Source organism: Sesamum indicum, linkage group LG3, assembly GCF_000512975.1.
Source record: "Sesamum indicum cultivar Zhongzhi No. 13 linkage group LG3, S_indicum_v1.0, whole genome shotgun sequence".
NCBI classification, from domain to species: Eukaryota; Viridiplantae; Streptophyta; class Magnoliopsida; order Lamiales; family Pedaliaceae; genus Sesamum; species Sesamum indicum.
Window position 1 is genome coordinate 24,724,279 of NC_026147.1, and position 21,619 is coordinate 24,745,897.

A 21,619-nucleotide genomic window follows, 5' to 3' on the forward strand; every position below is an offset into this window, starting at 1 on the left:
CCTTTTCCTTTTCTTATTTTTCTGCAAATTACATTATCCTATTTTTAATTTTATGTAGTTAATTTAAAATGCATAGTCCATTACCGGATATATGCTTCCACAGTTGAACAAATGTCATGTTAGCGGATGGACTTCTCCAGGCCTGTTGAAGTGGTTGCAGAACTCTATTTTCTTTTACCCCTTGTTCCACATGGTTTTATGTTTTTCAAATGTATTTTGTTGTTTGCTAGTGTATTAGTGTTGAACATGGACATGTTAGCCCATGTTAGGATTCTTACCTGTGGTTGATAATTATTTTTGTCATCCTGTTGGTTTCTGAAGCCGTCTGTTCCTTTAAATGTCAGATTTGAGCATCCTCTTTTGGTCGAGGGAAGGGACAAATGCGAGTGGGTTCTTCCAATTACTGTACATGCACCTCCTTTAGGGGCAGCCGCTGCTCAAACTCGAAATGAGAAGTTATTCTCTTTGGAACCCTTGTGGGTTCGTACTTGAAGGTAAAACTGAGATTCAGACTAGATTAATTGAATCAAAGCTGTGGAAATTTTGTGAATGTGAGCATGCGCACACAGTTGCACAACCATGACCTATTGAGCTTCCAGGTAGCATAGAAACTGCATGTATGGAAATGCTGGAACAGATTCAAGTATAAAACCAGTTCCTACGACATAGAGTTGTTCTTCAGAGTCGTAACATATACTTATTTAAGGTTGCATGAATCAGGTTTTTCTACTTATGGCAAGATGTCGCAACTGCTTCAAGATGGAAGATGCTAATATTGGAGTTAAAACCTTGACGAGTTGGATTTTTTGTTGCTATTGGTTTCTCTTAAGGATCATGCGATGAAATGCACCCACTGTTCATATATCATGCTGCTGATCTTTTTAGACACAGACCAAACCACTGGCCAAGAGGCCCTTTCCATATTGTTGTAATATAAGAGGCTGGACTTCAACATTTTGACAATAGCAGAAGATTATTCCTATTCCCTTCACATTCGAGGGCCTGTGCGATGTGGTACATGCATATTCCTTTCCAGTTTCTTGAAAACTTTCTATTTCTTCCCTAGTCGTACACTTGGAATTTGATTATAATTTTGCTCATATATCCGCAAGATATACATTGCTTGGTATTGGTGTATATGGACTGGTTGTCAAGGTAAATTTTCCACTTAAACCTCTAATTAATACTTGGTTTGGATAGTGTGGATGGAGAAGTATGGTTGGCGGTTTCTTTGATATTTGTTGTTTTGTCATTGCGACTTATTGCGTCATTCTAGGAAAATCCAAACATGCTCGAGGGTTTATCCTTTACTTTGTTGCGGCTGTTATTTTGTTTGTTTGTAGTAAGAAAAGTAGCAAGAAACACTCCCGTAAGGGATACAAATTTTATCTCTGTCTGCTTCTCGTTTTACCGATTATGAAGATGTGGGCCAGTCTTTGAACAATGGTTTACCTGTCATAACAAGTTGGAGATAACACGTCACACATTCTATCTGATTCCAACATCTATCAACACTAATCATTCATACCAACATTTCACTACACCTCCAGCTCGCTACCGACACCCTTAATCACTGTCAGCATCATAAACATTTACTCATTCTTGATCAATTCCATTGAATGTGTCTATGCACGGGAATAAAATATTATTTTTCCTGTCTAAGGTTGCCACTTGCCATACAAAAAGAAAAGATAAGAAGAAACTTGAAACACTTGAAGGGTCCACGGTGTCCGCCGCCAACGCCAACGGGATTGATCCATTTCCATTGTTTCCAGCACACAATCAAGCAATGCCGAATGGACATTGTCTCTCTCTACCCTTGTGATGGGACCTCTCCTCCTTCAGTCCCCACTTCCCTAGGAAAGTAAAGAAACCAAATATTAGACTTGCTTACGTAGTGTAGTCTCACCTATTTAGATTGATGTAATTATCCGATGCTTCATATTTCTTTTGTCTAATAATATAATTATGGATCGAGATAGCAATTACTATGATACCTACCAAGAATAATCCCTTCTCATCATTTTCCTTTAGGGATCATTGTCAAAATTTTATTTATCCTTGACGTTATTTTAATAATAATAGTAATGACAGTAAGAAATTTAATTGGCATTTCCTATAGAGTAAAAGTTTACTTTACCATTGAGAGGATCCTGAATAAAATCAACTTTTTAACCCTTTTTTTTTTGGAATGTAATATTTACATATTTGGAGGTGGTATTTGCAAATTCTTTTACTTTTATATCTCCGGACAGATATTCATGCAAGATTATCAGTGCAGCACCATCCCCATAAAATGACAAAATTCCTATGAATAGCCAACTACTTTTGATTGCTGTTAGATTTTTCTCTTTGAAACACTCCCAATTCACTACAACTAATCAAATAACGAAATTCTTTTGTTTCGGAGAGACCCTAAAACAATCACATAATTGTACTGCAGTATGGAAGCAGATGTTTCAATCTTCTTATTGTTGAAACCCTTGTAAAAATTGAACAAATACGGCTTCTTTCTTTCAGGTTCTTGGGCTTCTTGTGTTTTTTTTATTGGAATCTTGTGGAAAAGTTGAAATCTTTACGGTTGGAAGAGATGTTGAATTTCTTGATATTTTTCTGCTGCCTTTTCTGTTTGATGGGTTTCTTCACAGCTTCTGGCAATGTCGTATTGATAAGCAACAATGTTACTTTATCTTTTGAAGACATTGAAGCTAATTTTGGTGAGTTGGATTTGTTCTTTTCTTTATTTCTCCTTCTCTCTCTCCCTTTTTGTTTTTTTTTTTTTTTCTCTTTTTCCTTTTTGCTTTTGTTGGTTGTGGCGCGTGGTATGGTGGGGCTGATCTTATGATTCTTCTCTGAGGTACTTTGAATCAGATGGTGTAGGGTTTCTAAACTGAAAATTCGGAGTTCAGTTTTTTGAATTGATTAAGTGATTCGATATCTTGGAGATTTTCGCTTTTTTTTTTCCTTCCCGTTTTTGCCTTTCTTTTTAAAGCATTTCTGGTTCAACAGGATAAGCTTGTCGAACTTGATTTGTTTATTCCTCTGTATGTCGAATTACTTGAACGATTTAGCTTCTACTAGATTTAAGTTTTTCTTTGTTTGGGTTTTCCTGCTGGAAAGATGTAGAATTTTAGCTGAAATCGGGGAGGGAAAAAGAATATCTTTCTGTTCATTCTTGTGTTCAAACTTTGCTGGGAAGTGGAATTGGTATTCGAGTTGATTTAGTCGCATGAATTCAGTTTAGTCTTGATGAATATGTTTTTCAGTGAACATTGAGTTAGCTTGTTTTACGAGTATGATGTAAGAATCTACATTTTGGGCAGCAAGTTGCTGGTTAGATTCATTTCGCTTTGCTGATTTAATGAGAATATGTCTTCTCATGTCTGTAATTCTATATCTTCCGACAGTTGCACTTTCAATAACAAGCTACAGTTTTTGAAGCAAGTTGTTGTGAACTGGTCTGTGTTTATGACCATATAGTTGTATACTGATAAAGTTCTCTTGTGGTTTCAGCACCTTCAGTGAAAGGATCTGGAAAATGTGGGACACTAAATGTAGCAGAACCTTTGGATGCATGCTCGCCACTGACTAATAAGATAACTTCAAATATGAATGTAACCAGATATCCGTTTGTGTTGATAATCAGAGGAGGATGCAGCTTTGAGGATAAAGTTAGAAGAGCACAAGCTGCAGGATTCAAAGCAGCCATTATCTATGACACTGAAAATGGTCCTTTGGTGGCGAGTAATGTTTTTATGTCGCAAGGCACTTTATGGCAGTTTATGGATTCGATGCTTTGTTTTATGCATCTTATCTTGGTGAAAGTGTTCATGCATATGATTAGCAGTTGACAATCTCCTCTGAGCTAGTGGCTGTGACTAGCGATAGACCTATAGAAGACTAAGCCTAAGGCTCTCACATTCCACTTATAGAGGAATGACAAAAGTAGTTCAAATTAGATAGATGTGTAGCTGAACCTAATAAATTTTTCTGCTGAAGAATTTAGCTATGTGAAAAGAATTGGTTTAGGTCTTATCTTCTATTTGTATTTTCCACACACATTGCAAGTTGTTTGTCTCCACCCATGAAAATTTAGATTATCTTTGACATGAATTGCACTCAGCCTAGACTTCCAGAAAGGGAGATCTATTAAGAGCATGATCATATACTGTCGGTAAACAAGTGCATAGTAAGTCAAGCTGTTGATATCCATCTAGCTGCAAATATTCAGTCACTCCGTTTGAAAATTTTAAACTAAGAAGGGTGCAGAGTGGCAAGCTGATGTCACTAATTTACGCATCATAGGTGTTTTATTGTCCACATTCTTAAGTTAGGTTTCCCTGATCCATTAACAACCCCAGGGTGTAATGGAGCTATCTAAAGTTAATTGCTTGCTTTTGGCTATTTACAGAGTTCAATCATGTGAAAAAAAGGTATGATTAACACTTGGCCTTTGAAAACCAGTGGCTGGAGATTCTGCTGGTATAAAGATAAATGCAGTGTTTGTTTCTAGAGCTGCTGGTGAAACATTGGCAAAACATGCTGGTGCAGCTGATATGGAGCTGTGGATAGTCCCAAGCTTTGAGAACTCAGCATGGTCTATCATGGCTATATCATTCATTTCTTTACTTGCCATGTCTGCTGTTTTGGCTACCTGTTTCTTTGTGCGGAGGCACCGGATTAGAAGAGAACGGCCTCAAGCTCCACATGTGCGAGAATTCCATGGGATGAGCAGTCGTTTGGTGAAAGCTATGCCAAGTCTAATTTTTACAGCCGTTCTGGAGGATAATTGTACTTCAAGAACATGTGCTATATGTCTTGAAGACTATAATGTTGGGGAGAAGCTCAGAATCCTGCCATGTTGCCACAGTAAGTCTTCTCTTATTTCTGGAGGGCTCAGTATAAGCGTATATCGAAGTAGTACTTCTTTTGTCGCTTTGCTTGGGAACTCTTTAACTGCTACTTGGTTAGCTGTTTTCTGAGAATATTAGGCTTTTTCTACTTTGAATTTTATTCCACCGCCACTGAGGAAGAAATGGAAGGAAAATACATCATTCATCTTTGTACCGAGTCAAGAATGTGTTTTCCTGGTATAATTTATATGTTGTTTGAGACCAGTGTTGAGTAACTTAGGTTCCTTTTTATTGCAATTTCTGTTCAATTACATATGATGACCTCAGAGATGTCCTCCTAATTAGGACATAATATAGCCTGAGCTATGCTAAAAGGAAAAACTGGTATATTAAGTTCAATCCATGATGGCTCTGTCGCCTTCCAACATTTAGTTGACAATATTGGGACCATCTAATCCGAAGATCAGTTGATACTTCTACTTGGCGGTCTTTTGGTGTGAATAAATGCCACTTTTGGTTATTATTAAATTTCTTCTGTTACTTGACAATGTCGCATATTTATTGTCTGGATTCATGAAATGAAAAAATTCACCTACCATTTCTATCAGAGAACTGAGAAGGTACTGAACTAGAGTAATAAGAATGATTTGAAAATGTATAGCTTCGACCTCAGGCTCATAAAATTTAAAAATATGTGAAGATTCATAACTTTAACTTAAAATCTCGACATCCTGGGTGATATTTTTCTGAATAGTTTGCGGAGAGGATGATTCATCAGGTCCAAATAGGCTGGGCATGATCTAAACAGAAGCTCTTAATATCCTGGATTTGTTTAGTGCTTGTCCTCTTCTTCTCAGTTTCTGTTCTGGAGTTTATTTATTTTTATCCCCTGTGCTTAAGTAACTTTATGTTGTGTCTTCACAGAATTTCATGCTATGTGTGTTGATGCTTGGCTAACATCATGGAGAACGTTTTGTCCTGTTTGCAAACGTGATGCCAGAACCACTACTGGTGTACCACCAGCATCAGAATCTACACCATTGCTATCGTCTGCTGCAGCTTCCTTTTCTTCAGCTTCAGTGTTATCATCTGTTAGATCATCATCAGCCTTACAAATTGGCCAATCATCTCATCGGTCCCATTCAGTTTCACGCCCCCAGTCCATCTCTGGCACCCCTTATAACCACCATTCTCTTCAGTCTCATCATCGATCACCTCATCTAAATCCAAGTCAAAGCTCTGTCGACCTTAGGAATATGTCTTCCCAAAGATCTGATGGTGCTTATTTAGTTTCACCTCACTCCATTGGTTACCCTTCTTTATCACCTCTGAATTCCAGATACCTGTCTCCATATATTCCTAGTCCGGGCAATGCTTCCTCTAGTTATGTTGGGTCTTCAAGTCGTCAGCCTAACCCACTGCATTACAGTGGGTCACCTGCAAGCTTTTCACCATTTGCTTCGGCTCATTCTCTTCCAGGGTGTGAGTGAACCTATAGCTGATTGTCATGAGTTAATTTGGCCGATACTTTGGATTTCAAGGAATGATAGTGTTTGGTTCTCACTTCCTGGTTTGTAACAGGGAAAGGATTTATGCTCTCGTTTGAAGGAAATTAATCAGATTATAAGTCAATGATGTATCATATGCAAGTCTTGTTGCAGACTTAGAATATGTACATTCTTTCTACTTTTAGGACAAAAGTAAAACGTTCTCCTTACTGCCTCAGTGTCTTATTGTTTACTGAACACACATCATCTGCCTTTTCTCTTTCACTCTTTTTTCCAGTTTCTATATCCGATCTATTTCTGTAACTGATTCTATACAAGAAGGAAACCAGGACTCCACAGCATGGTAGAGACGGCAAATGTGCAGAAGACTGAGGGTAGAGCTGAAGCAAGGTCACAGTAGCTCAAACCTGGCATGAAGCCGATACGAACATACTTCAGCCATTTTTGTAACTGGTGATTCTTGATTTCTTCTATTCAAAAGAAATGATTTAAAGTAAAAGATACAACTAAAGAAATGAAATATAATGATTTTCCAAATTCCCTTTTGCTACAGGAATGCAATTGTTGATGCTTTACAGAAAGCTTTCAATGTTGACTTCGACAAAGGAGCAAGGGTCCGGAATGTCGAAGTTATCCAACACCTGAAACCAAACATGAATACGAGCTGAGTAACCAGATAGAAGATAACTGGCACTCCAACAACTAAAGATAAAAAATCACTGAAAAGTTGTCTTTTCTTTTTCTTTTTCCTTTTCCTTTTTTTTTTCCCCAAAATCACTGATAAGTTGTTATCAAATGGTTAAAGTAGGACTCAACAATTCTATAAGGCTTAATTCTTGCAAATGCATAAAAGCTCAGAAACATAGATAAAAAAGAAAAGTTCTTTGCCATACAGACAACAACTGAGATACCTGTGGGTGCACAATCCCAAATGTGCCAATTTCCTTTCCTTTGTAAATGATGCTTGCTTGTCTCCCAGGAAGAAACTCGGGCTCCTGCAATGGGTATTCGACAGTGAGAATATCATCCCAAAAGGAAAATAGAATATACATGATGCTCAAGAGGACCCAAATAGGAGCATGACATACATCTGAACTTTGTATGTAGTAGCCTGTATTATTCCCAGGCGACACAAATGGAACTCCTGTCACTTCCATGATTCGATCTACAAGACCATGTATCAGCTGAAAACAAGAGAAGTATGAGAATCATTGAGCTACATAAAAAATGGCTTATCAAACTAAGTGAGATAAAGAAATTGATAAATGAAATGACATATATCAGAACTCTCTCTATCACAGAGTTGCAGTTACCTCAAATCCAGAGGTAGCTCCACAATATAAAGCTGCAAGATGGCGACGATTTGATGCACCAACATCTTTTGTCTCGTTTAAAAGCACCACATCACCCACTTCAAAAATCTAAGCAAAAGGTCATGGATATCCAATTCAGCAATGCAGAAAATATGATTTTTGAATAATGGATTATAATGAAGGACCACATGCAGGAACCAAAGTTCCAAACAAGTGAAAACTAAAAGGAATCGTATCTCGCACATTATGGTAACAAATGATACACGTTGCAACAAGACATTTTCAACTTCTTTTTCTCCATGAGATATGTTTTCCTCCTCAGATAGTGAGACTAAAACCTTTTAATCATCCAAGAACTGCACTAGGTAGAATAGTCCCTTGAACATAGAGAAGCTATGCAACTTTTTCAATTTTACAGGATTCTGGACTAACGACCACTTAAGTTCCACCCTTATAGCATTAACAAGATAATTGCAACACCTTTTCATTTTCTTTATTTTGGCCAGCCTAGGAGAAGAGGGTGTGCAGTGATGAGACAAAAAAACGAAAATATGCTAATTATACACACAACAATAACCATAGAGAATTTCTAATTACTTTAATTGGTTTCGGATGGTCTTTATTGTGCCCAACAGTTTTCAATATGCCAGGCATAAGACTAGTGCGGACAACCTGCAAAAATATGAACAAGATTATCGGAAGATGGCAGCTAAGGAAATATAGAAAACAATTCAATGTTCAATTTAACTTCAAGAGTTCCGGAATAAGAAAACAGACAAACCTCAAAATCAGCAGAACGGGGGTTTCCATTAATTGCTGCGGTTGATTTGTCATCTTCTCGGTTAAGCATGGTGAAGTTTTCTTTATATGAGCATAATATCCATGTTAACACCTCTGTATAACCAACCATGGCAATCTAACATAGATGACATAATTTCAGGTTAAATGCAAGAGACTACAAATGAATAGTTCAAACTTCAAGCACACCTGACTAATGAATAATATAGTAAGAAAGCAAAACCAAGAAAAGTGGAAATCTATACTGTAAAGAACCAATTTCAATGTTTATCAGCTTCAAATATTGATCCAAGTCTTCTTGGAAACCACCTCATAATATATACAGGCAAAGAGATTGAAATAAGGAGACAACATAGAATCAAATTTAATAACCTAACATTTAAAATTCCAGTCATAAACAATTGAAAACTGGATATAAGGCCTGTATGATTCCTACCTCTGCTCGAATAAGATCACTAAACTGATTCAAAGGCTGTGGCTTCAAGGATGGAAATTTTATCTTTGGAATTTCATTGTAGCCATAAGCAATTGCTACGTCCTGAATGTAGTTGCGCATCAGTATAAAAAACAGGCAAAGAAAGGAAATCTTCTATAGGATAAAAGGCACAAAAGCAATACCTCAGCAACATCGCAAGGATGAAGAATATCACTTCTTGTTGGAGGAACAGATATAGTGAAGCTGGTTTCACTCTTTTCTGATACAGAGTGCTTCGCATATAATTGCATTTTATTCAACAAACGAGCAACCTGAAATTGAATTTGTGAATGCTAGTTCTCAATATTTGATCTTGTGAGGAGTTTTCAAGAGAGGATACACAGCAGAGTCAGTACAAAAGCAAACAATTTATGAAACAAATTAAATAAGCAAAGCTGAAATCAACAGGAAACCAGTGTACGGAAGTGTATAATAAATATACTTATTTGAGTGAGCTGCAAAGACCACCAGCGAACAGACTTTAGGAATCATGTTAATATTTTATGTTTATATCACTCTCATCAAAGTAAATAACAAGGGCTTGAAGAAGTACAAAGCAGATATCTACTATTGCTCATCTCTTGGATTTTTGGTAGCATCTATATTCAAGTTAAGAATAAATTGCCAGGATTTGACCTTAAGCTCATTCAAAAAAACTTAAGAAAAACACAAGACAAATCAACTTGAAAGGATGTCATTGTCACACTCAATAAGCGAATAGATTGGTGACAGAACATGATACCTCATGTGCTGGTAGGGGGACTCCAACTGCACTAGTAATATAAGATAAGGGCACGGCCATCAGGTAGAGTGACAGATCAGGGCAAATGTATGATTTTCCGTCGGGGTATATCACTTGAACTGGCTCAACCTCAAACTTTCTTTCACAATAGACTGAAAACATGGTTACCTGTATGACAATTCGAACATACAAACACTAAGAGATACCAAAAAAATAAAAAAAATAAAAAAAAAGGGTTGAAAACTGGAGCACTGGGTCTATTCAAATTATTACCATTGTGTTCAAAACGATATTGGCTTTTGTCAAATCCGTGGCAGTGCATTCAATAAAGACATTCTTTGTCTTCAAACTAATCGCAGAATGCGCACCATTAATAATTGGAGGCAAAGACAAAACAGTTCTGCACAGAGTTTCAGGTTTTATCAGATCAAAGGAGTATCAAGCAAGCAAGATTTGTAAACAAGACAAACGATGGTATTATAATAGACACATAAAACTTCATGTAAAAGCTTATGGCCAGACATATACAGGTGAGACAAAATTATGAGTCTAGGATACAGCAGAAATAAGTGAGATTAATTGCAGAACACCTTAAGCTTTAGAAAAAATCAAATTACCTGTTGCGATCATATATGACTGGGAATACTGGCGAATTCTCAATTATATGCAAGTATTTCTTCAGTTTCAAATCTGACTACAAAATCCATAATAAAACTTTAGTTACCAATCGCGAACCATAATAAGCTGCGAATGGCATTAACCTCAAATAGACAAGTATTATGAACCAATAAATCATGACGGAATTTGATGTCAATGAATACAAATAGCCATAGGAAGCACATAGGTAAGAATCACCTTGTAAAATTCCATTAGCTCATCAGCCTTGAAGTTCTTTGTCTGAGCAATTGCAGATTCAAAAAGTTCAGCATTATATATGAGGAGAAAGTCTACGATATTAAGCAACAAAACTGAAAAACAAGAAACAAGGACAAAAGACTATAATCTTACCACACACAGATTTTAAGTCAAATACTCTGCATCCTTTTGATGCATTTACATGAGAAAGTGTATGAGTGTTATAACTTATAAGATGAGTAGGCTCATACTATTTAATACCATTATTTTGAATTAAAGTTACAATTAATTTTTTATATCACCCAAAAGAGATGGGCCAACAAAGAGAAGTGCGGCATCTCATTTTAGTCAGGAGCTAACTGAGAAGTTGACTCCTTTACTACCATTGTATGTATCATACAAAATAAGGCTAGACTCAGAAAGAGCTCACAGAAATAAAAGTAAATACCTGTTTCAGTGGAACAAAGTTTATTTGTGGGGGCGGCAACGCCTGAAACACAAACCCGATTTATTAATAATTACTTTAAAATCATTATATATTTAAAGTTCAGAACAGAATAGTATGAAATACAAACAGGAAAAAAATTGCTCTGTTTGGCCAACCATTTTAATTGAGTTCATGTGGTCTTCAAAAGAATTGAAATCAGAAACTGCATTGATACATCTCATGTTTGAAATTATAGAATGAATATAGTATAGAGCAAGGTCAGATGAAGATTTTACCTTCTTGAATAAAAAGCTCATAAGTAATTCATTGAACATTACACAAACAAATAAGAAGCTCATAAGGATTCACTGAACACTTTACCTTCTTGAATAAAAAACACATAAGGATTCATTGAACGTTACAAAAACAAATAAGCATCACATGTACCTCATATGTGAAAGGGCTTTCAATTGTATCCAAATCATGTGTACCAATAGCAACAAGGGTTCTTCGCCTGCAAAGATGCAACCATAACAAAGTAAACCAAAAAGCAACAAAATAAAGTTTCCAATCCAAAGAGAGTATAGGAAGATAATCGCTCCAACAAGCAGCAGTAATTCCATGCTACAGTCCTTAACGAAGAAATCTCAATGCACTTAACGGAATTAGTTCCTATACCAGTGTCCGTAATACTAAAGCTTACCAGAAATAGGATCCTCAAATACAAAAATCATTGAAGAGGTAGTCTGTAGTTATATCAGAGATATGATAGCATTACCGACAGATATTCTGATGAAGCCGATCTTGAAGATCAATGAAGCTATTATATCTAACTTCATCAAATGTAATACCTCTTAAAACAGCACAAACTACATATGGGCGAACTTTTGCCGTCTGCAGTGAAAGAAAGTCATTAGTAGTACAATCGTGTAAGATGAGCATTTAAAATTGACGACACCAAGTTGGTTTGTGCACAATGCAAACCTCTGCCTTCACGTGCATTTTGAGCATTGATTCTTTATTGATGCTTGCCACATTATAGGTAGGTACTGGATCAAGTCCATTAAATATGCGTAGGGCTTGTGCCAACCCCTCAAGACAAAGCAAATCATATCTGCCGTAATTTAAGAGCCAAGAATAGCTCAATCAACACATTCTCAAAATACATTAGAATTCAAAATAAACCAATTTTATCAAACTCTGGTAACTTACTATACTCATATGATCTATGAGACTTCCTTCTGACAATTGTCAGTAACTCATTCCGTACTTGTACGAAATCATATTAGCATGCAGCAGCTCCATAAATAGATGAGTTGAAGTTATTAATAATCAAATTACCTATTGGCTGGAACTTCAATTTTGTATATTACTTCCTCATCTTCGGATGGTTCTTCTTCTTCCAAATGCCTCTCTTTTCGTATAATTGCCTTTTCCGTCGTCTGGTTTTCACATTAATGAAATCCAAAAAGATTTTCAAAACCAAAACTCAGAAATTGCGGCAATCTGTAAAGATGGTACATTTCTCGGGCAACTTATCAAATAATATTGAATCATAATGTTCATGAGTTTCTGAGAAAAAAATCATCTTAATCACAGTTTGCACATACCACATCATCGAGCTCAATGCCGAACTTGAAGCACAAATCCTCGAACTCTTCTTCAGCTTCAGTCCATGGGAAAAAAGGAAAAGAAAAATTGACAATGAAACAGATAAAGGCGCTTCTCAACTAGGGATAGAGCAAAACGATATAGAGGCTTACTGTAGGTGCGGCCTAGGGCTTGAAAAAGGCGATCTCTGCCTACGCTCACGGTAGGCATGGTGATTTGCGGCGATGGTGATGTCAGTCTGACTTGGGTGCGAGTAAGAATTTTGGATATATTTTGTCGTATTTAAAACTGGGCTAAATGGACTGAGTAACTTGTTTCTTTAGCAAGGCCCATATTTTTTTGGAAGTGATACATTTTTAACTTAAGCTACCAAAAATGAGTTATTTGATTAACAAAAACTAAAACTTCTCCACATTTGTTCTCCAATTATTTTCACTTCACATAGACGGACCAAACTCTGCTTTATGTAATCTTCCAGCAACTTTTCTGCAATCAATAAGAGAAATCAAGAATTTTTAACAATGGCCCATAAAAGATGCTCTCTTCACTATAGGCTGTGGGTAGTTCTTGGTTTGATTAATGTTGATATTGGAAGTTTAAGCAAAAAGAATGAAGCATCAGCAATAAGCCTTCTCCTTTTTCAGTATATTTTCATTTGTATCATCAATGCTCATCTTACTTTTTTTATTTGATGCGCAGACGATCAATTGTTATACCATGAACAATTTTGTTTCACACCTTTGGCAAGAGATTAGGTTGAAATTGGAGTGATTTGGCATTTGGCATCAACCGAACAAGTTACTGGAGTAGAGGTAGACGCCAACTCTTCTTCCTTTTTGTTAGAAAATTGCGAGGAACAAGTTGCCGTTGGGCCTGGAGGGCTAACTATCTTATGGAAAAGCATCATAAACTTAGGTCTTTGTCAATTTGGTAACATATGAAAAGAAAGGAAAATCCAATATCAATTGCCCATAGGCTCTGAAAGTGAACATTCAAACAGGAATAAAGAGGTACCCCTTTCATTCTTGGTACATATGACGTCAAAATAATAATTGAGACAAGTCCTCTAAAACATAAAACCAAGGCCAAAATCTCTGCACCCCTGTGCTCATTCATAAAGTCTCTGAGTTCTCTCTAGCTGTGGATCAAGGGCTTATGCTCATTATCCATTCAGTTGTATTAAGACTAAAGCTGAACTGCCAAGTATTTAGTTAACATCAGCTATTCTTGTTTCGCACGGTCAGATGATGAGTCCACATCTGTTCCTCCAGACTGCTTTATGCTAGCCTTTGCATCCGCCAGGAATTTAGGATCTGGCTCATGTTTGTCTGATGGCTCTTTCATGGCCGCATAAATGTAGACCACTATTACCACATTGACAGAGATGACAGCAAGGATTCCACTCCATAGTGTCATGGACTCTGGAGACAAGTTAGTAGAACCTGTTCCAGATGCATGATAAATGATAGAAATGGCTATTAATAGCCAATCTAGTTAGGAATCCACAGACAACATCATTATATAGCAAATTTCTTTCTTTAACTTTATTGCAAGGAAACACACGCAAATGTTTGTGTGAGGATGCATGTGCATTTTCAAGTGGGGGACACTCATTGTAAGAGTTACTGGAAATTGGAATATCATACCATAACATGATAAAGAATTTCATTTTTCCATGGAAAATCAAAAGCTTCCTTGAATCTTGATACGCTTCAAGTAAAGAGTGTCAATCACAGAGGCACAGTTTTGGCTGGCAAGATCAGGAGCCCAGGCTGGCTTCTACAAGGATGATAATAGCAGTATTTTCCCACTTGGTAGGTCAGCCGAAGTTTGACTAATGAGGGTGATGAGATGTGCATACCTGACAAGACTAGCACTAGTGGTCTAAATTGATCCCAGAACATGCCTGCACTTATCTAGGTAAAATATCATATGCACTCAGACATAATCCCATGACCGTACAGCAAAGGCACTTGAGAAATTCGCTTACATATGAAGAATATGAGTCTGACAACTATATAAGAGGGAAAAGTATCCCCCATATTTCATTTTATGAAATAACTATTCCTCAGAAGGAAAGATTCCCTTAATAGCCAAATTACATGGAATGTTCAGTAGTAATACCAACAGGCTCTGTTCAGAATTGACAAAGTAGTCAATTCACTAATCTATTTCCAGTCCAACTATTTAGCACGATAACTATGATAAATAAAGCAAGATTCTTTTTCACTAAATTCAAGTTAAGAGTTTCCCCAACAATGTAGTGATTGAAAAAATCCACACTGTCAAATCAAAAGTTAAAATTGTATATGTATAAAGTGAAGAGTTCACAAAAAGCTAACACTTGTACAGATTGAAGGAAATGTAGCCTTGATGTTTGAGTTGTCTAATAGATTACCAGGGAATAAATTATGGTTAAAACCATATAGAATTCCGATAGGAGCTGCCCACATAAGCATGGATGCAATAAAGAACTTGCTTATAACCCCAGCCATAGCTCCTCAATCTAGGAAAAGTTAAAATTACAAGGTTTAGATAAATGGTATTAAGCATGGCACCGCAATAAGTAAACTTCAACAAAGGAGAGACATAGGCTAAGTAACCCGCAGATTCAGCAATGCCAGAATATAACTAGAAAATGTAAAGAGGAATAAGCAGTCAATGTCAAACTTATGATAAGTCTGTCTGAAGGGATTTTATATTTATCTCCAATTTCCCACCAAAGACCAGAGAATGCAATTGCACTTGGCCAAATTATTTTTCTGAATGAATCCAGTATATATTCTTTTTATAGCAGAAAATTTCCCTAAGCCAGATTTTCCACTAAAGTTGCCAACTTTAAGACGATTGTGGCAGACTCAAACTCACTCATCAAGGAAGAGGGCTAATCAAAATCAGATCACATCTCAGTGCAAGGAGTAGACCTTTATCAACGGTTGTGAGTCAGTCCACGCACAAGTAACTTGGCTAAGAGGAAAAAACGCAATCAACTGAAGTGCAATAATATGTCAAAAGCAAATCGAATCAGCACAAGTATTGATGTGTGGGACGACCAGACAATAATTAATTTTCAGGCTTGAGAAGTAATTGAATAGTTGGGGGTGTTATCATTACATAAACTTACTTCAACTCCGAGTCTCGCCTACTTCCCCTCTTCAAAATCTACGTCTTTCTCCAATCTCCTTCCCAATTGCGAAGGAATCTGGTTCAGGGGGAATATGCAAGAACTTGGAGGAAAGGGTCGTCGCTCGTCAGGATATATATACTCACCGCGGAATCCACAAGTAGGATTGAATGAGGTAAAAGAGTATTTAAATAGGGCCATTCTGTAATTATCAAAACCCTTGTGCCTTTTTCAGTTATTTATAAGTAGCTTGCATCAATCATCAAGGAATAATTGTATTTTCTCAAGATTAAATGAATAATTTATACTTTAGAATATAAGTAATTGATTTATAATTTAAAAACTAATATATCTAAACTAAAATCACATTGGAAATTCTTGATTGTAGATGATACGGAGCTTTTATATTTCTTAAAATTAATTAAACAACTTTTATTATAACGCTCAAATGTGTGTGTGCATAATTAATTTAAAAAAATATATTAATTAAATACATAAAACAATTTATGAGAAGAATATAGAAATAAAATAAGAGAAGAAAAAGGGATGTAGAAGTCGAGAAATAAAAATAAAAATTGAATACATTTTCAATTATACATAGATATAGATATGAATAAACAAATACCAAAATTTAACAAAATTAATAATACCCACAAGATCAGTTTATTAAAATGATAGTGTAAATGATGATGATTATGAAGGGAGCATGGAGGTAATTAGTTATAAGATAATATTATTTATGTTATGAATCTTATACAAATATAATTTTCTTACATTCTATTTTCTCAGATCTTTCCTTAATTATGGCTATCTTTGGTTCTCACCTTCCTATATGTTGATTCCATGAGTAGGCTAACATGGAGATATTTTGCAGTTAGTTGGGCCGTGAGTATCCACTTCAGAAATCAGAATAACGACTGCTACATCCACTTTTAAACATACCTACTCTTGTTTAATCAGATTTGTTGCATTAGACTATCACAATCCATGTACAACTGACTTCATGCCAGCGTAGGCTTGCTGTTTAGAGAAATACAAGAATTTTCTGCTGCTTTCTCTGCTAATATACCCCAACGATGTTGGTTCAAGTGTAATTTCATCCAATGACAACAGAGTTATATGACGGGGTTGAGAAAGCAATTACGGAAAAGGGTGTTTACTTTGTAACATAGTTGTCGTCATAGCATCTGGAAAATGATAACAGCATTCTATGTTTCTTGTGGTGCAGGCCTGGAGAAAGTTTGGGAGGTTAAACCATTCTATGTTTCTTGTGCTCTGCCACTATTTACTTGTATTTTCATACTAGTCAAATATGCTGGCTAAGGTAATTCTTTACAGCAACAAAAAGTGCTGCATTGTCAGCTGCCACATCCCTCTGCATCTCCAGAGGAATGTAAAGAATGGACGAATCAAACTCTATCCAACTGTGCACGGACAGAATAACTTGTCTACAATCATACATTTTAAGTCTTGTGGTGAAGGAATTTCTCTCCATCTGTGCTTTGGTTATTCAGACTGGCTCCAAGTTGTTGCTGATAAAGCTCACATTTTAATCAGTAAAACAAAATCGGATGCATTAATAGTAGTTTGTACTAAAGAGATTTTTGGCCTCAGATACAAAAAGCTATTTCCGGGAACGAAGGGTGTTATTCAAGAATTATTTGCCCAAATCATGGATAAAATGGAAAAATGTTCTTCATAGCTTCTGTAACTCAAATTGTTTATAATGACTATCCTGTATCTTGCTGCTTAATTGACAATCTCCACCCCAGTGAACGGTGTTCCTGTATGGAGTTGAAGGGCAACATCTCCAACAACCTGCGATTCAACATCAAGGTTGATTCATAACTTCAGGAGATTTGGAGAACTATGTATCAGCGAAAATTATGAAATAACCTGAGACCGCAATGCTAAAGTTAGGTTCCTGTGATGATACCTTGGCCATGAATCTGTAGGAACATTCAGTAACTCCAGCAACATGAGGTGTGATTATGACATTCGGGAATTTTAAAATAGCATCATCTGGATCAAATGGCTCAGTCCATGCAACATCAATCCCTAGCCCTCCCAGGTGACCTGATTTGAGATGATGGAGTACAGCTTCATAATCCAGCAGGCCGCCTCGGGCTATATTTATTAGAAGAGCACCCTACAATAAAGATTCGACAGGAAGTGCTTTATGTAAATAAAACTAAAGACCAGCTAAATCTTCTTTGAGAAACAAACGCTCATAGAGCAGAGGAATGAGAGAAAGAAACAACTAAAATAGTTTCTGCAGGGCAAGAGAAATCCAGGAGTCACCCAAAGCTAACCCTAGGGGCAGCGCAAAATTATACCCTCCAGAAAAATGACAGCGCATGTAAGCTAAAACAAATTTCTATAAATAAGATAACAAACCTTTCTCATGGAAGATATGAAATCCTTGTCAACAATGCCAGCCTGAATGCAATTGCATGCAAAGTAAGTACTTGCCTTGAGAAGTAACAGTTAAAACTTAAAAATATGCATGAAACATGGGGAAATGGTTACTGTTTCACTGTTCATTGCCAAGCAACAAACAACTATGTCAGCGCGCCTTGCGAACTTTAAAATATCTTGGTGACCACCCTTCTCATCCACAAGATCATTATGGGTGCCATTTTCACTGTATGACACTAAAAGCATCTGATTGCATGTTAATTAAGAACTTCTTTCTATATTTGTTCCACAATTTATTTGTTAACACAGTAAACATTCATACCGTCAGATTTGCATGAGCTTTGCGAAGATGAAGGCCAACTCCTTTTGGTAGCAAGTATGCTCACACCAAAAGGCCGCAAGCGCTTTGCCAAGTGGTTCCCAATATTTCCATATCCCATGATAAATATCTGTAGCAATGAGGAATCAGTATTATGCATTACACATCCTATCAAATATGCAAATCAATGAAAATGTAGCAAATAAGGATGTGATTCTTGCATGGAAAACAGGAGAACGAAATAACTGCAAGTTCACTTTTGCATTAACATGAAGAAATAAATATATAACCAACATGCATTACATATCCAATCAAATATGCAAATCAATGAAAATGTAGCAAATAAGGATGTGATTCTTGCATGGAAAGCAGGAAAAAGAAATAACTGCAAGTTCACTTTTGCATTAACATGAAGAAATAAATATATAAAAATTTCAAAAGGGAGACCATAAAAACAGAAACTCACCGTTTTTCCAAGCAGCATGTCACCAACTGGTTCTCCAAGTTTTTTCTGCTTCACGGCAACTTGCATTTCATACTGTAGCCATTGCGATAAACATAGATAACTAAGTACATACAAAACACCAGTTTAGGGAGCTCTATGCAGAGCACCAATTTCAAGTGCATATGCCATGAATGTGTTGCTAGATAGTTCACACAGAAACGGAGATATTTCTTCAGATGACGTATACAATCCAAGAACCAATTTTACTAAATAAACTAACTGAAAGAAAGCTGGACGAAAAAGAAACTCTAGATAACAAATTAATTTAATATTTGATAAAGGCGAAAAAAGAATTTAGCGTATGAAAGCTGAAAAGATAACCAAAATCGTCCTAAATATTATCAACCGAACACCTTGGTTTTCTTTTAATATCCGGTTTCCTGATGTTTTCCCTATCAGGTCATTTAACTAACAAAAAAAGCGCCTATACAAAATAAGATGGAATGTGAAATAAACACATCTCAGTCATTGTATAATCTCTCAAAGTTATCTGAATAAAATTACAGCAACTCATGCCTCAGCAACTTATTGAAGGTTGATATTTCTCATATCTAGACACATTCACCAACTTAAATGATGGAGTAGATAAGAAACAAAATTGAGAATTGCAAGATTGAACATGACCAACCTGCTTGCGAAGGAGACCCAACATCTGATATATGGCCATTTCAGCACATGAAGCTGCATTTCCAGTGGCATCGCCAGGAATCCTGGCAACCTTAATTCCGTGTTTTGTAGCAGAATTTAAGTCAACACCTTCATGTCAGAAATGCCCGTGTTATGTTTAGTTAATATGAACAATTTCAGAATATGTTAACGTGTGGGATATAGCCCTAAAGAAGAAGGTATGCCTTCTAGACCAACTCCAAACTGCATAATAAGCTTCAATTTGTTTGCTCTAGCAATGACATCTGCACTCAGCCGCATATTTTTTACAACACAAATATCATAATTTCCAATAGCATGCGGCACATCATCTAACGGGACCACATCAACCTAGCAAATAGAACAAAAGAAATTCAGTGGACGGACAAGGAAAATAATAGAAAAGAAGAAGGCAACCTTCAATTATACTTAGTTTTACAAAATACAAGCCCAGTTATAAATGGATATACTATGATCCTAGTATTAAACAGATTACCAACAAATGCGTGGAGATTACTACCATATCCAAGAATATAAAGCACCTTTATGCATGGATGGCTTTGCAAATACTCTTTTGTATAATTATGTGAAGCAGGGAACTGTGGTCCACAAAAAAGAACACGTGTGATGGGCTTGCCACTGTCACCAGTCATTTCTTGGAAGTTTCCCAATAAACCTGGACTGAGCAAGCAATGAATTAAATGGCACGCCGAAATGAAAACTCAAACCGCATAAGTAACATGCATATTTACATCAACTCAATGAGTGTGTATATCCCATTTTTTAATGTGCAGAAGGTCTAGTGAAATCATTTAGACAGGTGTACTTGGTGATGAACCTCATCATTTTGACTCCATGAGGAAAGTGATGGGATAAAATGGTAGGCCCAAGATGAATGGCTGGAAACTAGTTTCATATACAACATACGAAGTCAAGAATCAAGAAAAAAGTTACAGCGAAACATTACTTCTCACCAACTTTTTGCGTAACACAAGTTTGTTTATCTAGTTATCACAATTTATTTGGCGAAAATAAAAAATATGCAATTCAATTGTCTCACAAATGCTAAATTAAGATTACAGAATTAGGCATCATATAATTAACCAGCACACTCATAGTAACATCTCAATCATCCAAACATTTACTAGCATACGAAACAGGAAATAATAGAGAAGAAAGAAATAAGAAGTTGGTAATTTTTTTCACGAAAATGTAATTTCCTTTAGAGCAACTAACGATTGCAGAAGCACCATCCACTCGCATTCATCGAGAAACCGGTAGGCAAGGTTGGAGAAATGATAACATAGCAGTTGAATTCAAACATAAGGGGAAAAGAATTGGAAGTAATTTAGTAAAGATTGGTGTGATGCGGGTTATACCTGGAGAAGAGAAACAGTGACGGTGATGCTGAGCAGGAGTATAACGGGGAGGAGCAAAAAGCTGGGAGGATGAGGTGCTTCTTATAGTAGCGATGGTTCCGATCTCACCGAGCAAGGCTTTGAGGAGAGTTGATAAAGATGGGTAGGTGGTGGTGCTACGATACATGAAGGCGGAGAGAAGAATGGTAGCGGAAGAGTTTTACAATACGGACATAATTGACAAGACTACATTTTTATTAGAATAGGTGGGAGGGGGATGGGCCCCACCAGCACTACATCAAATTTCTCTTCAATAAAATATCCCAAAGTGCAGAAATGCATCATTTCTTTAGTAGTAGAAAAATTTGGATTCAAGAAGAAGGAAGGAACCATCCACAACGAGTTTGTGAATAAAAAGAGCTCCAAGAAATGCTGTATTTTTGGATGAGGAAGCGGGTGATTGAATAATCATGACAAGAGTAAACACAATCATGAAGCCGATGGGGACTGTTGACAGCCTCCTTGACTTTGCTATCCTCGTCCTTGTCATCATTCTGCAACTAACTCATTTCTTCTCCTCCTTTTTCTCCCGGGGCCTCCATGTCAAGTTGAAGAATGAGATAGAAGCTTAATGCAGGTGATGAATTGTTTATTGTCACTACTACCAC

At 36.5% G+C, this 21,619-nt stretch overlaps 5 protein-coding genes across 13 annotated transcripts in view; 2 read left to right on the forward strand and 3 right to left on the reverse strand.

Moving 5' to 3' along the window:
• The window catches only part of LOC105159540, a 6,865-nt gene extending 5,726 nt beyond the window's left edge, over positions 1 to 1,139 (forward strand). Inside the window, exons 12-13 of one of the 2 annotated variants that reach the window (XM_011076640.2) lie at positions 345 to 494; positions 721 to 1,139. In XM_011076640.2, coding sequence (XP_011074942.1) covers positions 345 to 492 — 148 coding nt within the window. In that variant the 3' untranslated portion in view covers positions 493 to 494; positions 721 to 1,139. The remainder of the gene's footprint in view (positions 1 to 344; positions 495 to 720) is intronic. The other variant, XM_011076641.2, reaches the window with a different exon arrangement.
• Positions 2,253 to 7,008, forward strand: LOC105159542 (receptor homology region, transmembrane domain- and RING domain-containing protein 2). Of its 2 annotated transcripts, XM_011076644.2 has the most exons (5): positions 2,253 to 2,717; positions 3,514 to 3,744; positions 4,465 to 4,869; positions 5,778 to 6,814; positions 6,915 to 7,008. In XM_011076644.2, the coding sequence occupies exons 1-4, from the start codon at positions 2,591 to 2,593 to the stop codon at positions 6,341 to 6,343; spliced, it is 1,329 nt and encodes a 442-aa protein (XP_011074946.1). In that variant the 5' UTR covers positions 2,253 to 2,590; the 3' UTR covers positions 6,344 to 6,814; positions 6,915 to 7,008. The 2 variants fall into 2 exon arrangements, with proteins under 2 accessions (XP_011074946.1, XP_011074947.1); XM_011076645.2 differs by lacking the exons at positions 2,253 to 2,717; positions 6,915 to 7,008 and adding an exon at positions 2,835 to 2,857 and having other exon boundaries at positions 5,778 to 6,570.
• Positions 6,737 to 12,889, reverse strand: LOC105159541 (phenylalanine--tRNA ligase beta subunit, cytoplasmic-like). The gene is made up of 19 exons (XM_011076642.2): positions 12,735 to 12,889; positions 12,582 to 12,637; positions 12,313 to 12,413; positions 11,956 to 12,085; positions 11,750 to 11,865; positions 11,419 to 11,485; positions 10,993 to 11,034; positions 10,545 to 10,586; positions 10,307 to 10,383; positions 9,963 to 10,089; positions 9,690 to 9,857; positions 9,091 to 9,219; positions 8,909 to 9,010; positions 8,456 to 8,590; positions 8,272 to 8,346; positions 7,675 to 7,782; positions 7,450 to 7,545; positions 7,273 to 7,356; positions 6,737 to 7,002 (listed from the first exon to the last, which is right to left on the reverse strand). Exons 1-19 carry the CDS (start codon positions 12,790 to 12,792, stop codon positions 6,934 to 6,936), a joined length of 1,782 nt encoding a protein of 593 aa, XP_011074944.1. The 5' UTR covers positions 12,793 to 12,889; the 3' UTR covers positions 6,737 to 6,933.
• LOC105159543 lies at positions 13,519 to 15,858 on the reverse strand. 4 transcript variants are annotated; one of them, XM_011076647.2, is made up of 4 exons: positions 15,707 to 15,848; positions 15,507 to 15,549; positions 14,981 to 15,088; positions 13,519 to 14,024 (listed from the first exon to the last, which is right to left on the reverse strand). In XM_011076647.2, the coding sequence occupies exons 3-4, from the start codon at positions 15,075 to 15,077 to the stop codon at positions 13,804 to 13,806; spliced, it is 318 nt and encodes a 105-aa protein (XP_011074949.1). In that variant the 5' UTR covers positions 15,078 to 15,088; positions 15,507 to 15,549; positions 15,707 to 15,848; the 3' UTR covers positions 13,519 to 13,803. The 4 variants fall into 4 exon arrangements, with proteins under 4 accessions (XP_011074949.1, XP_020548119.1, XP_011074948.1 ...); XM_020692460.1 differs by having other exon boundaries at positions 15,507 to 15,572; XM_011076646.2 differs by lacking the exon at positions 15,507 to 15,549 and having other exon boundaries at positions 15,707 to 15,858.
• LOC105159544 (D-3-phosphoglycerate dehydrogenase) lies at positions 17,321 to 21,551 on the reverse strand. Of its 4 annotated transcripts, none has more exons than XM_011076650.2 (10): positions 20,973 to 21,547; positions 20,136 to 20,269; positions 19,800 to 19,944; positions 19,577 to 19,704; positions 18,910 to 18,981; positions 18,447 to 18,573; positions 18,236 to 18,360; positions 18,104 to 18,145; positions 17,643 to 17,855; positions 17,321 to 17,524 (listed from the first exon to the last, which is right to left on the reverse strand). In XM_011076650.2, the coding sequence occupies exons 1-10, from the start codon at positions 21,136 to 21,138 to the stop codon at positions 17,456 to 17,458; spliced, it is 1,221 nt and encodes a 406-aa protein (XP_011074952.1). In that variant the 5' UTR covers positions 21,139 to 21,547; the 3' UTR covers positions 17,321 to 17,455. The 4 variants fall into 4 exon arrangements, with proteins under 4 accessions (XP_011074952.1, XP_020548116.1, XP_020548118.1 ...); XM_020692457.1 differs by having other exon boundaries at positions 20,136 to 20,274; positions 20,973 to 21,111; XM_020692459.1 differs by lacking the exon at positions 20,136 to 20,269 and having other exon boundaries at positions 20,973 to 21,107.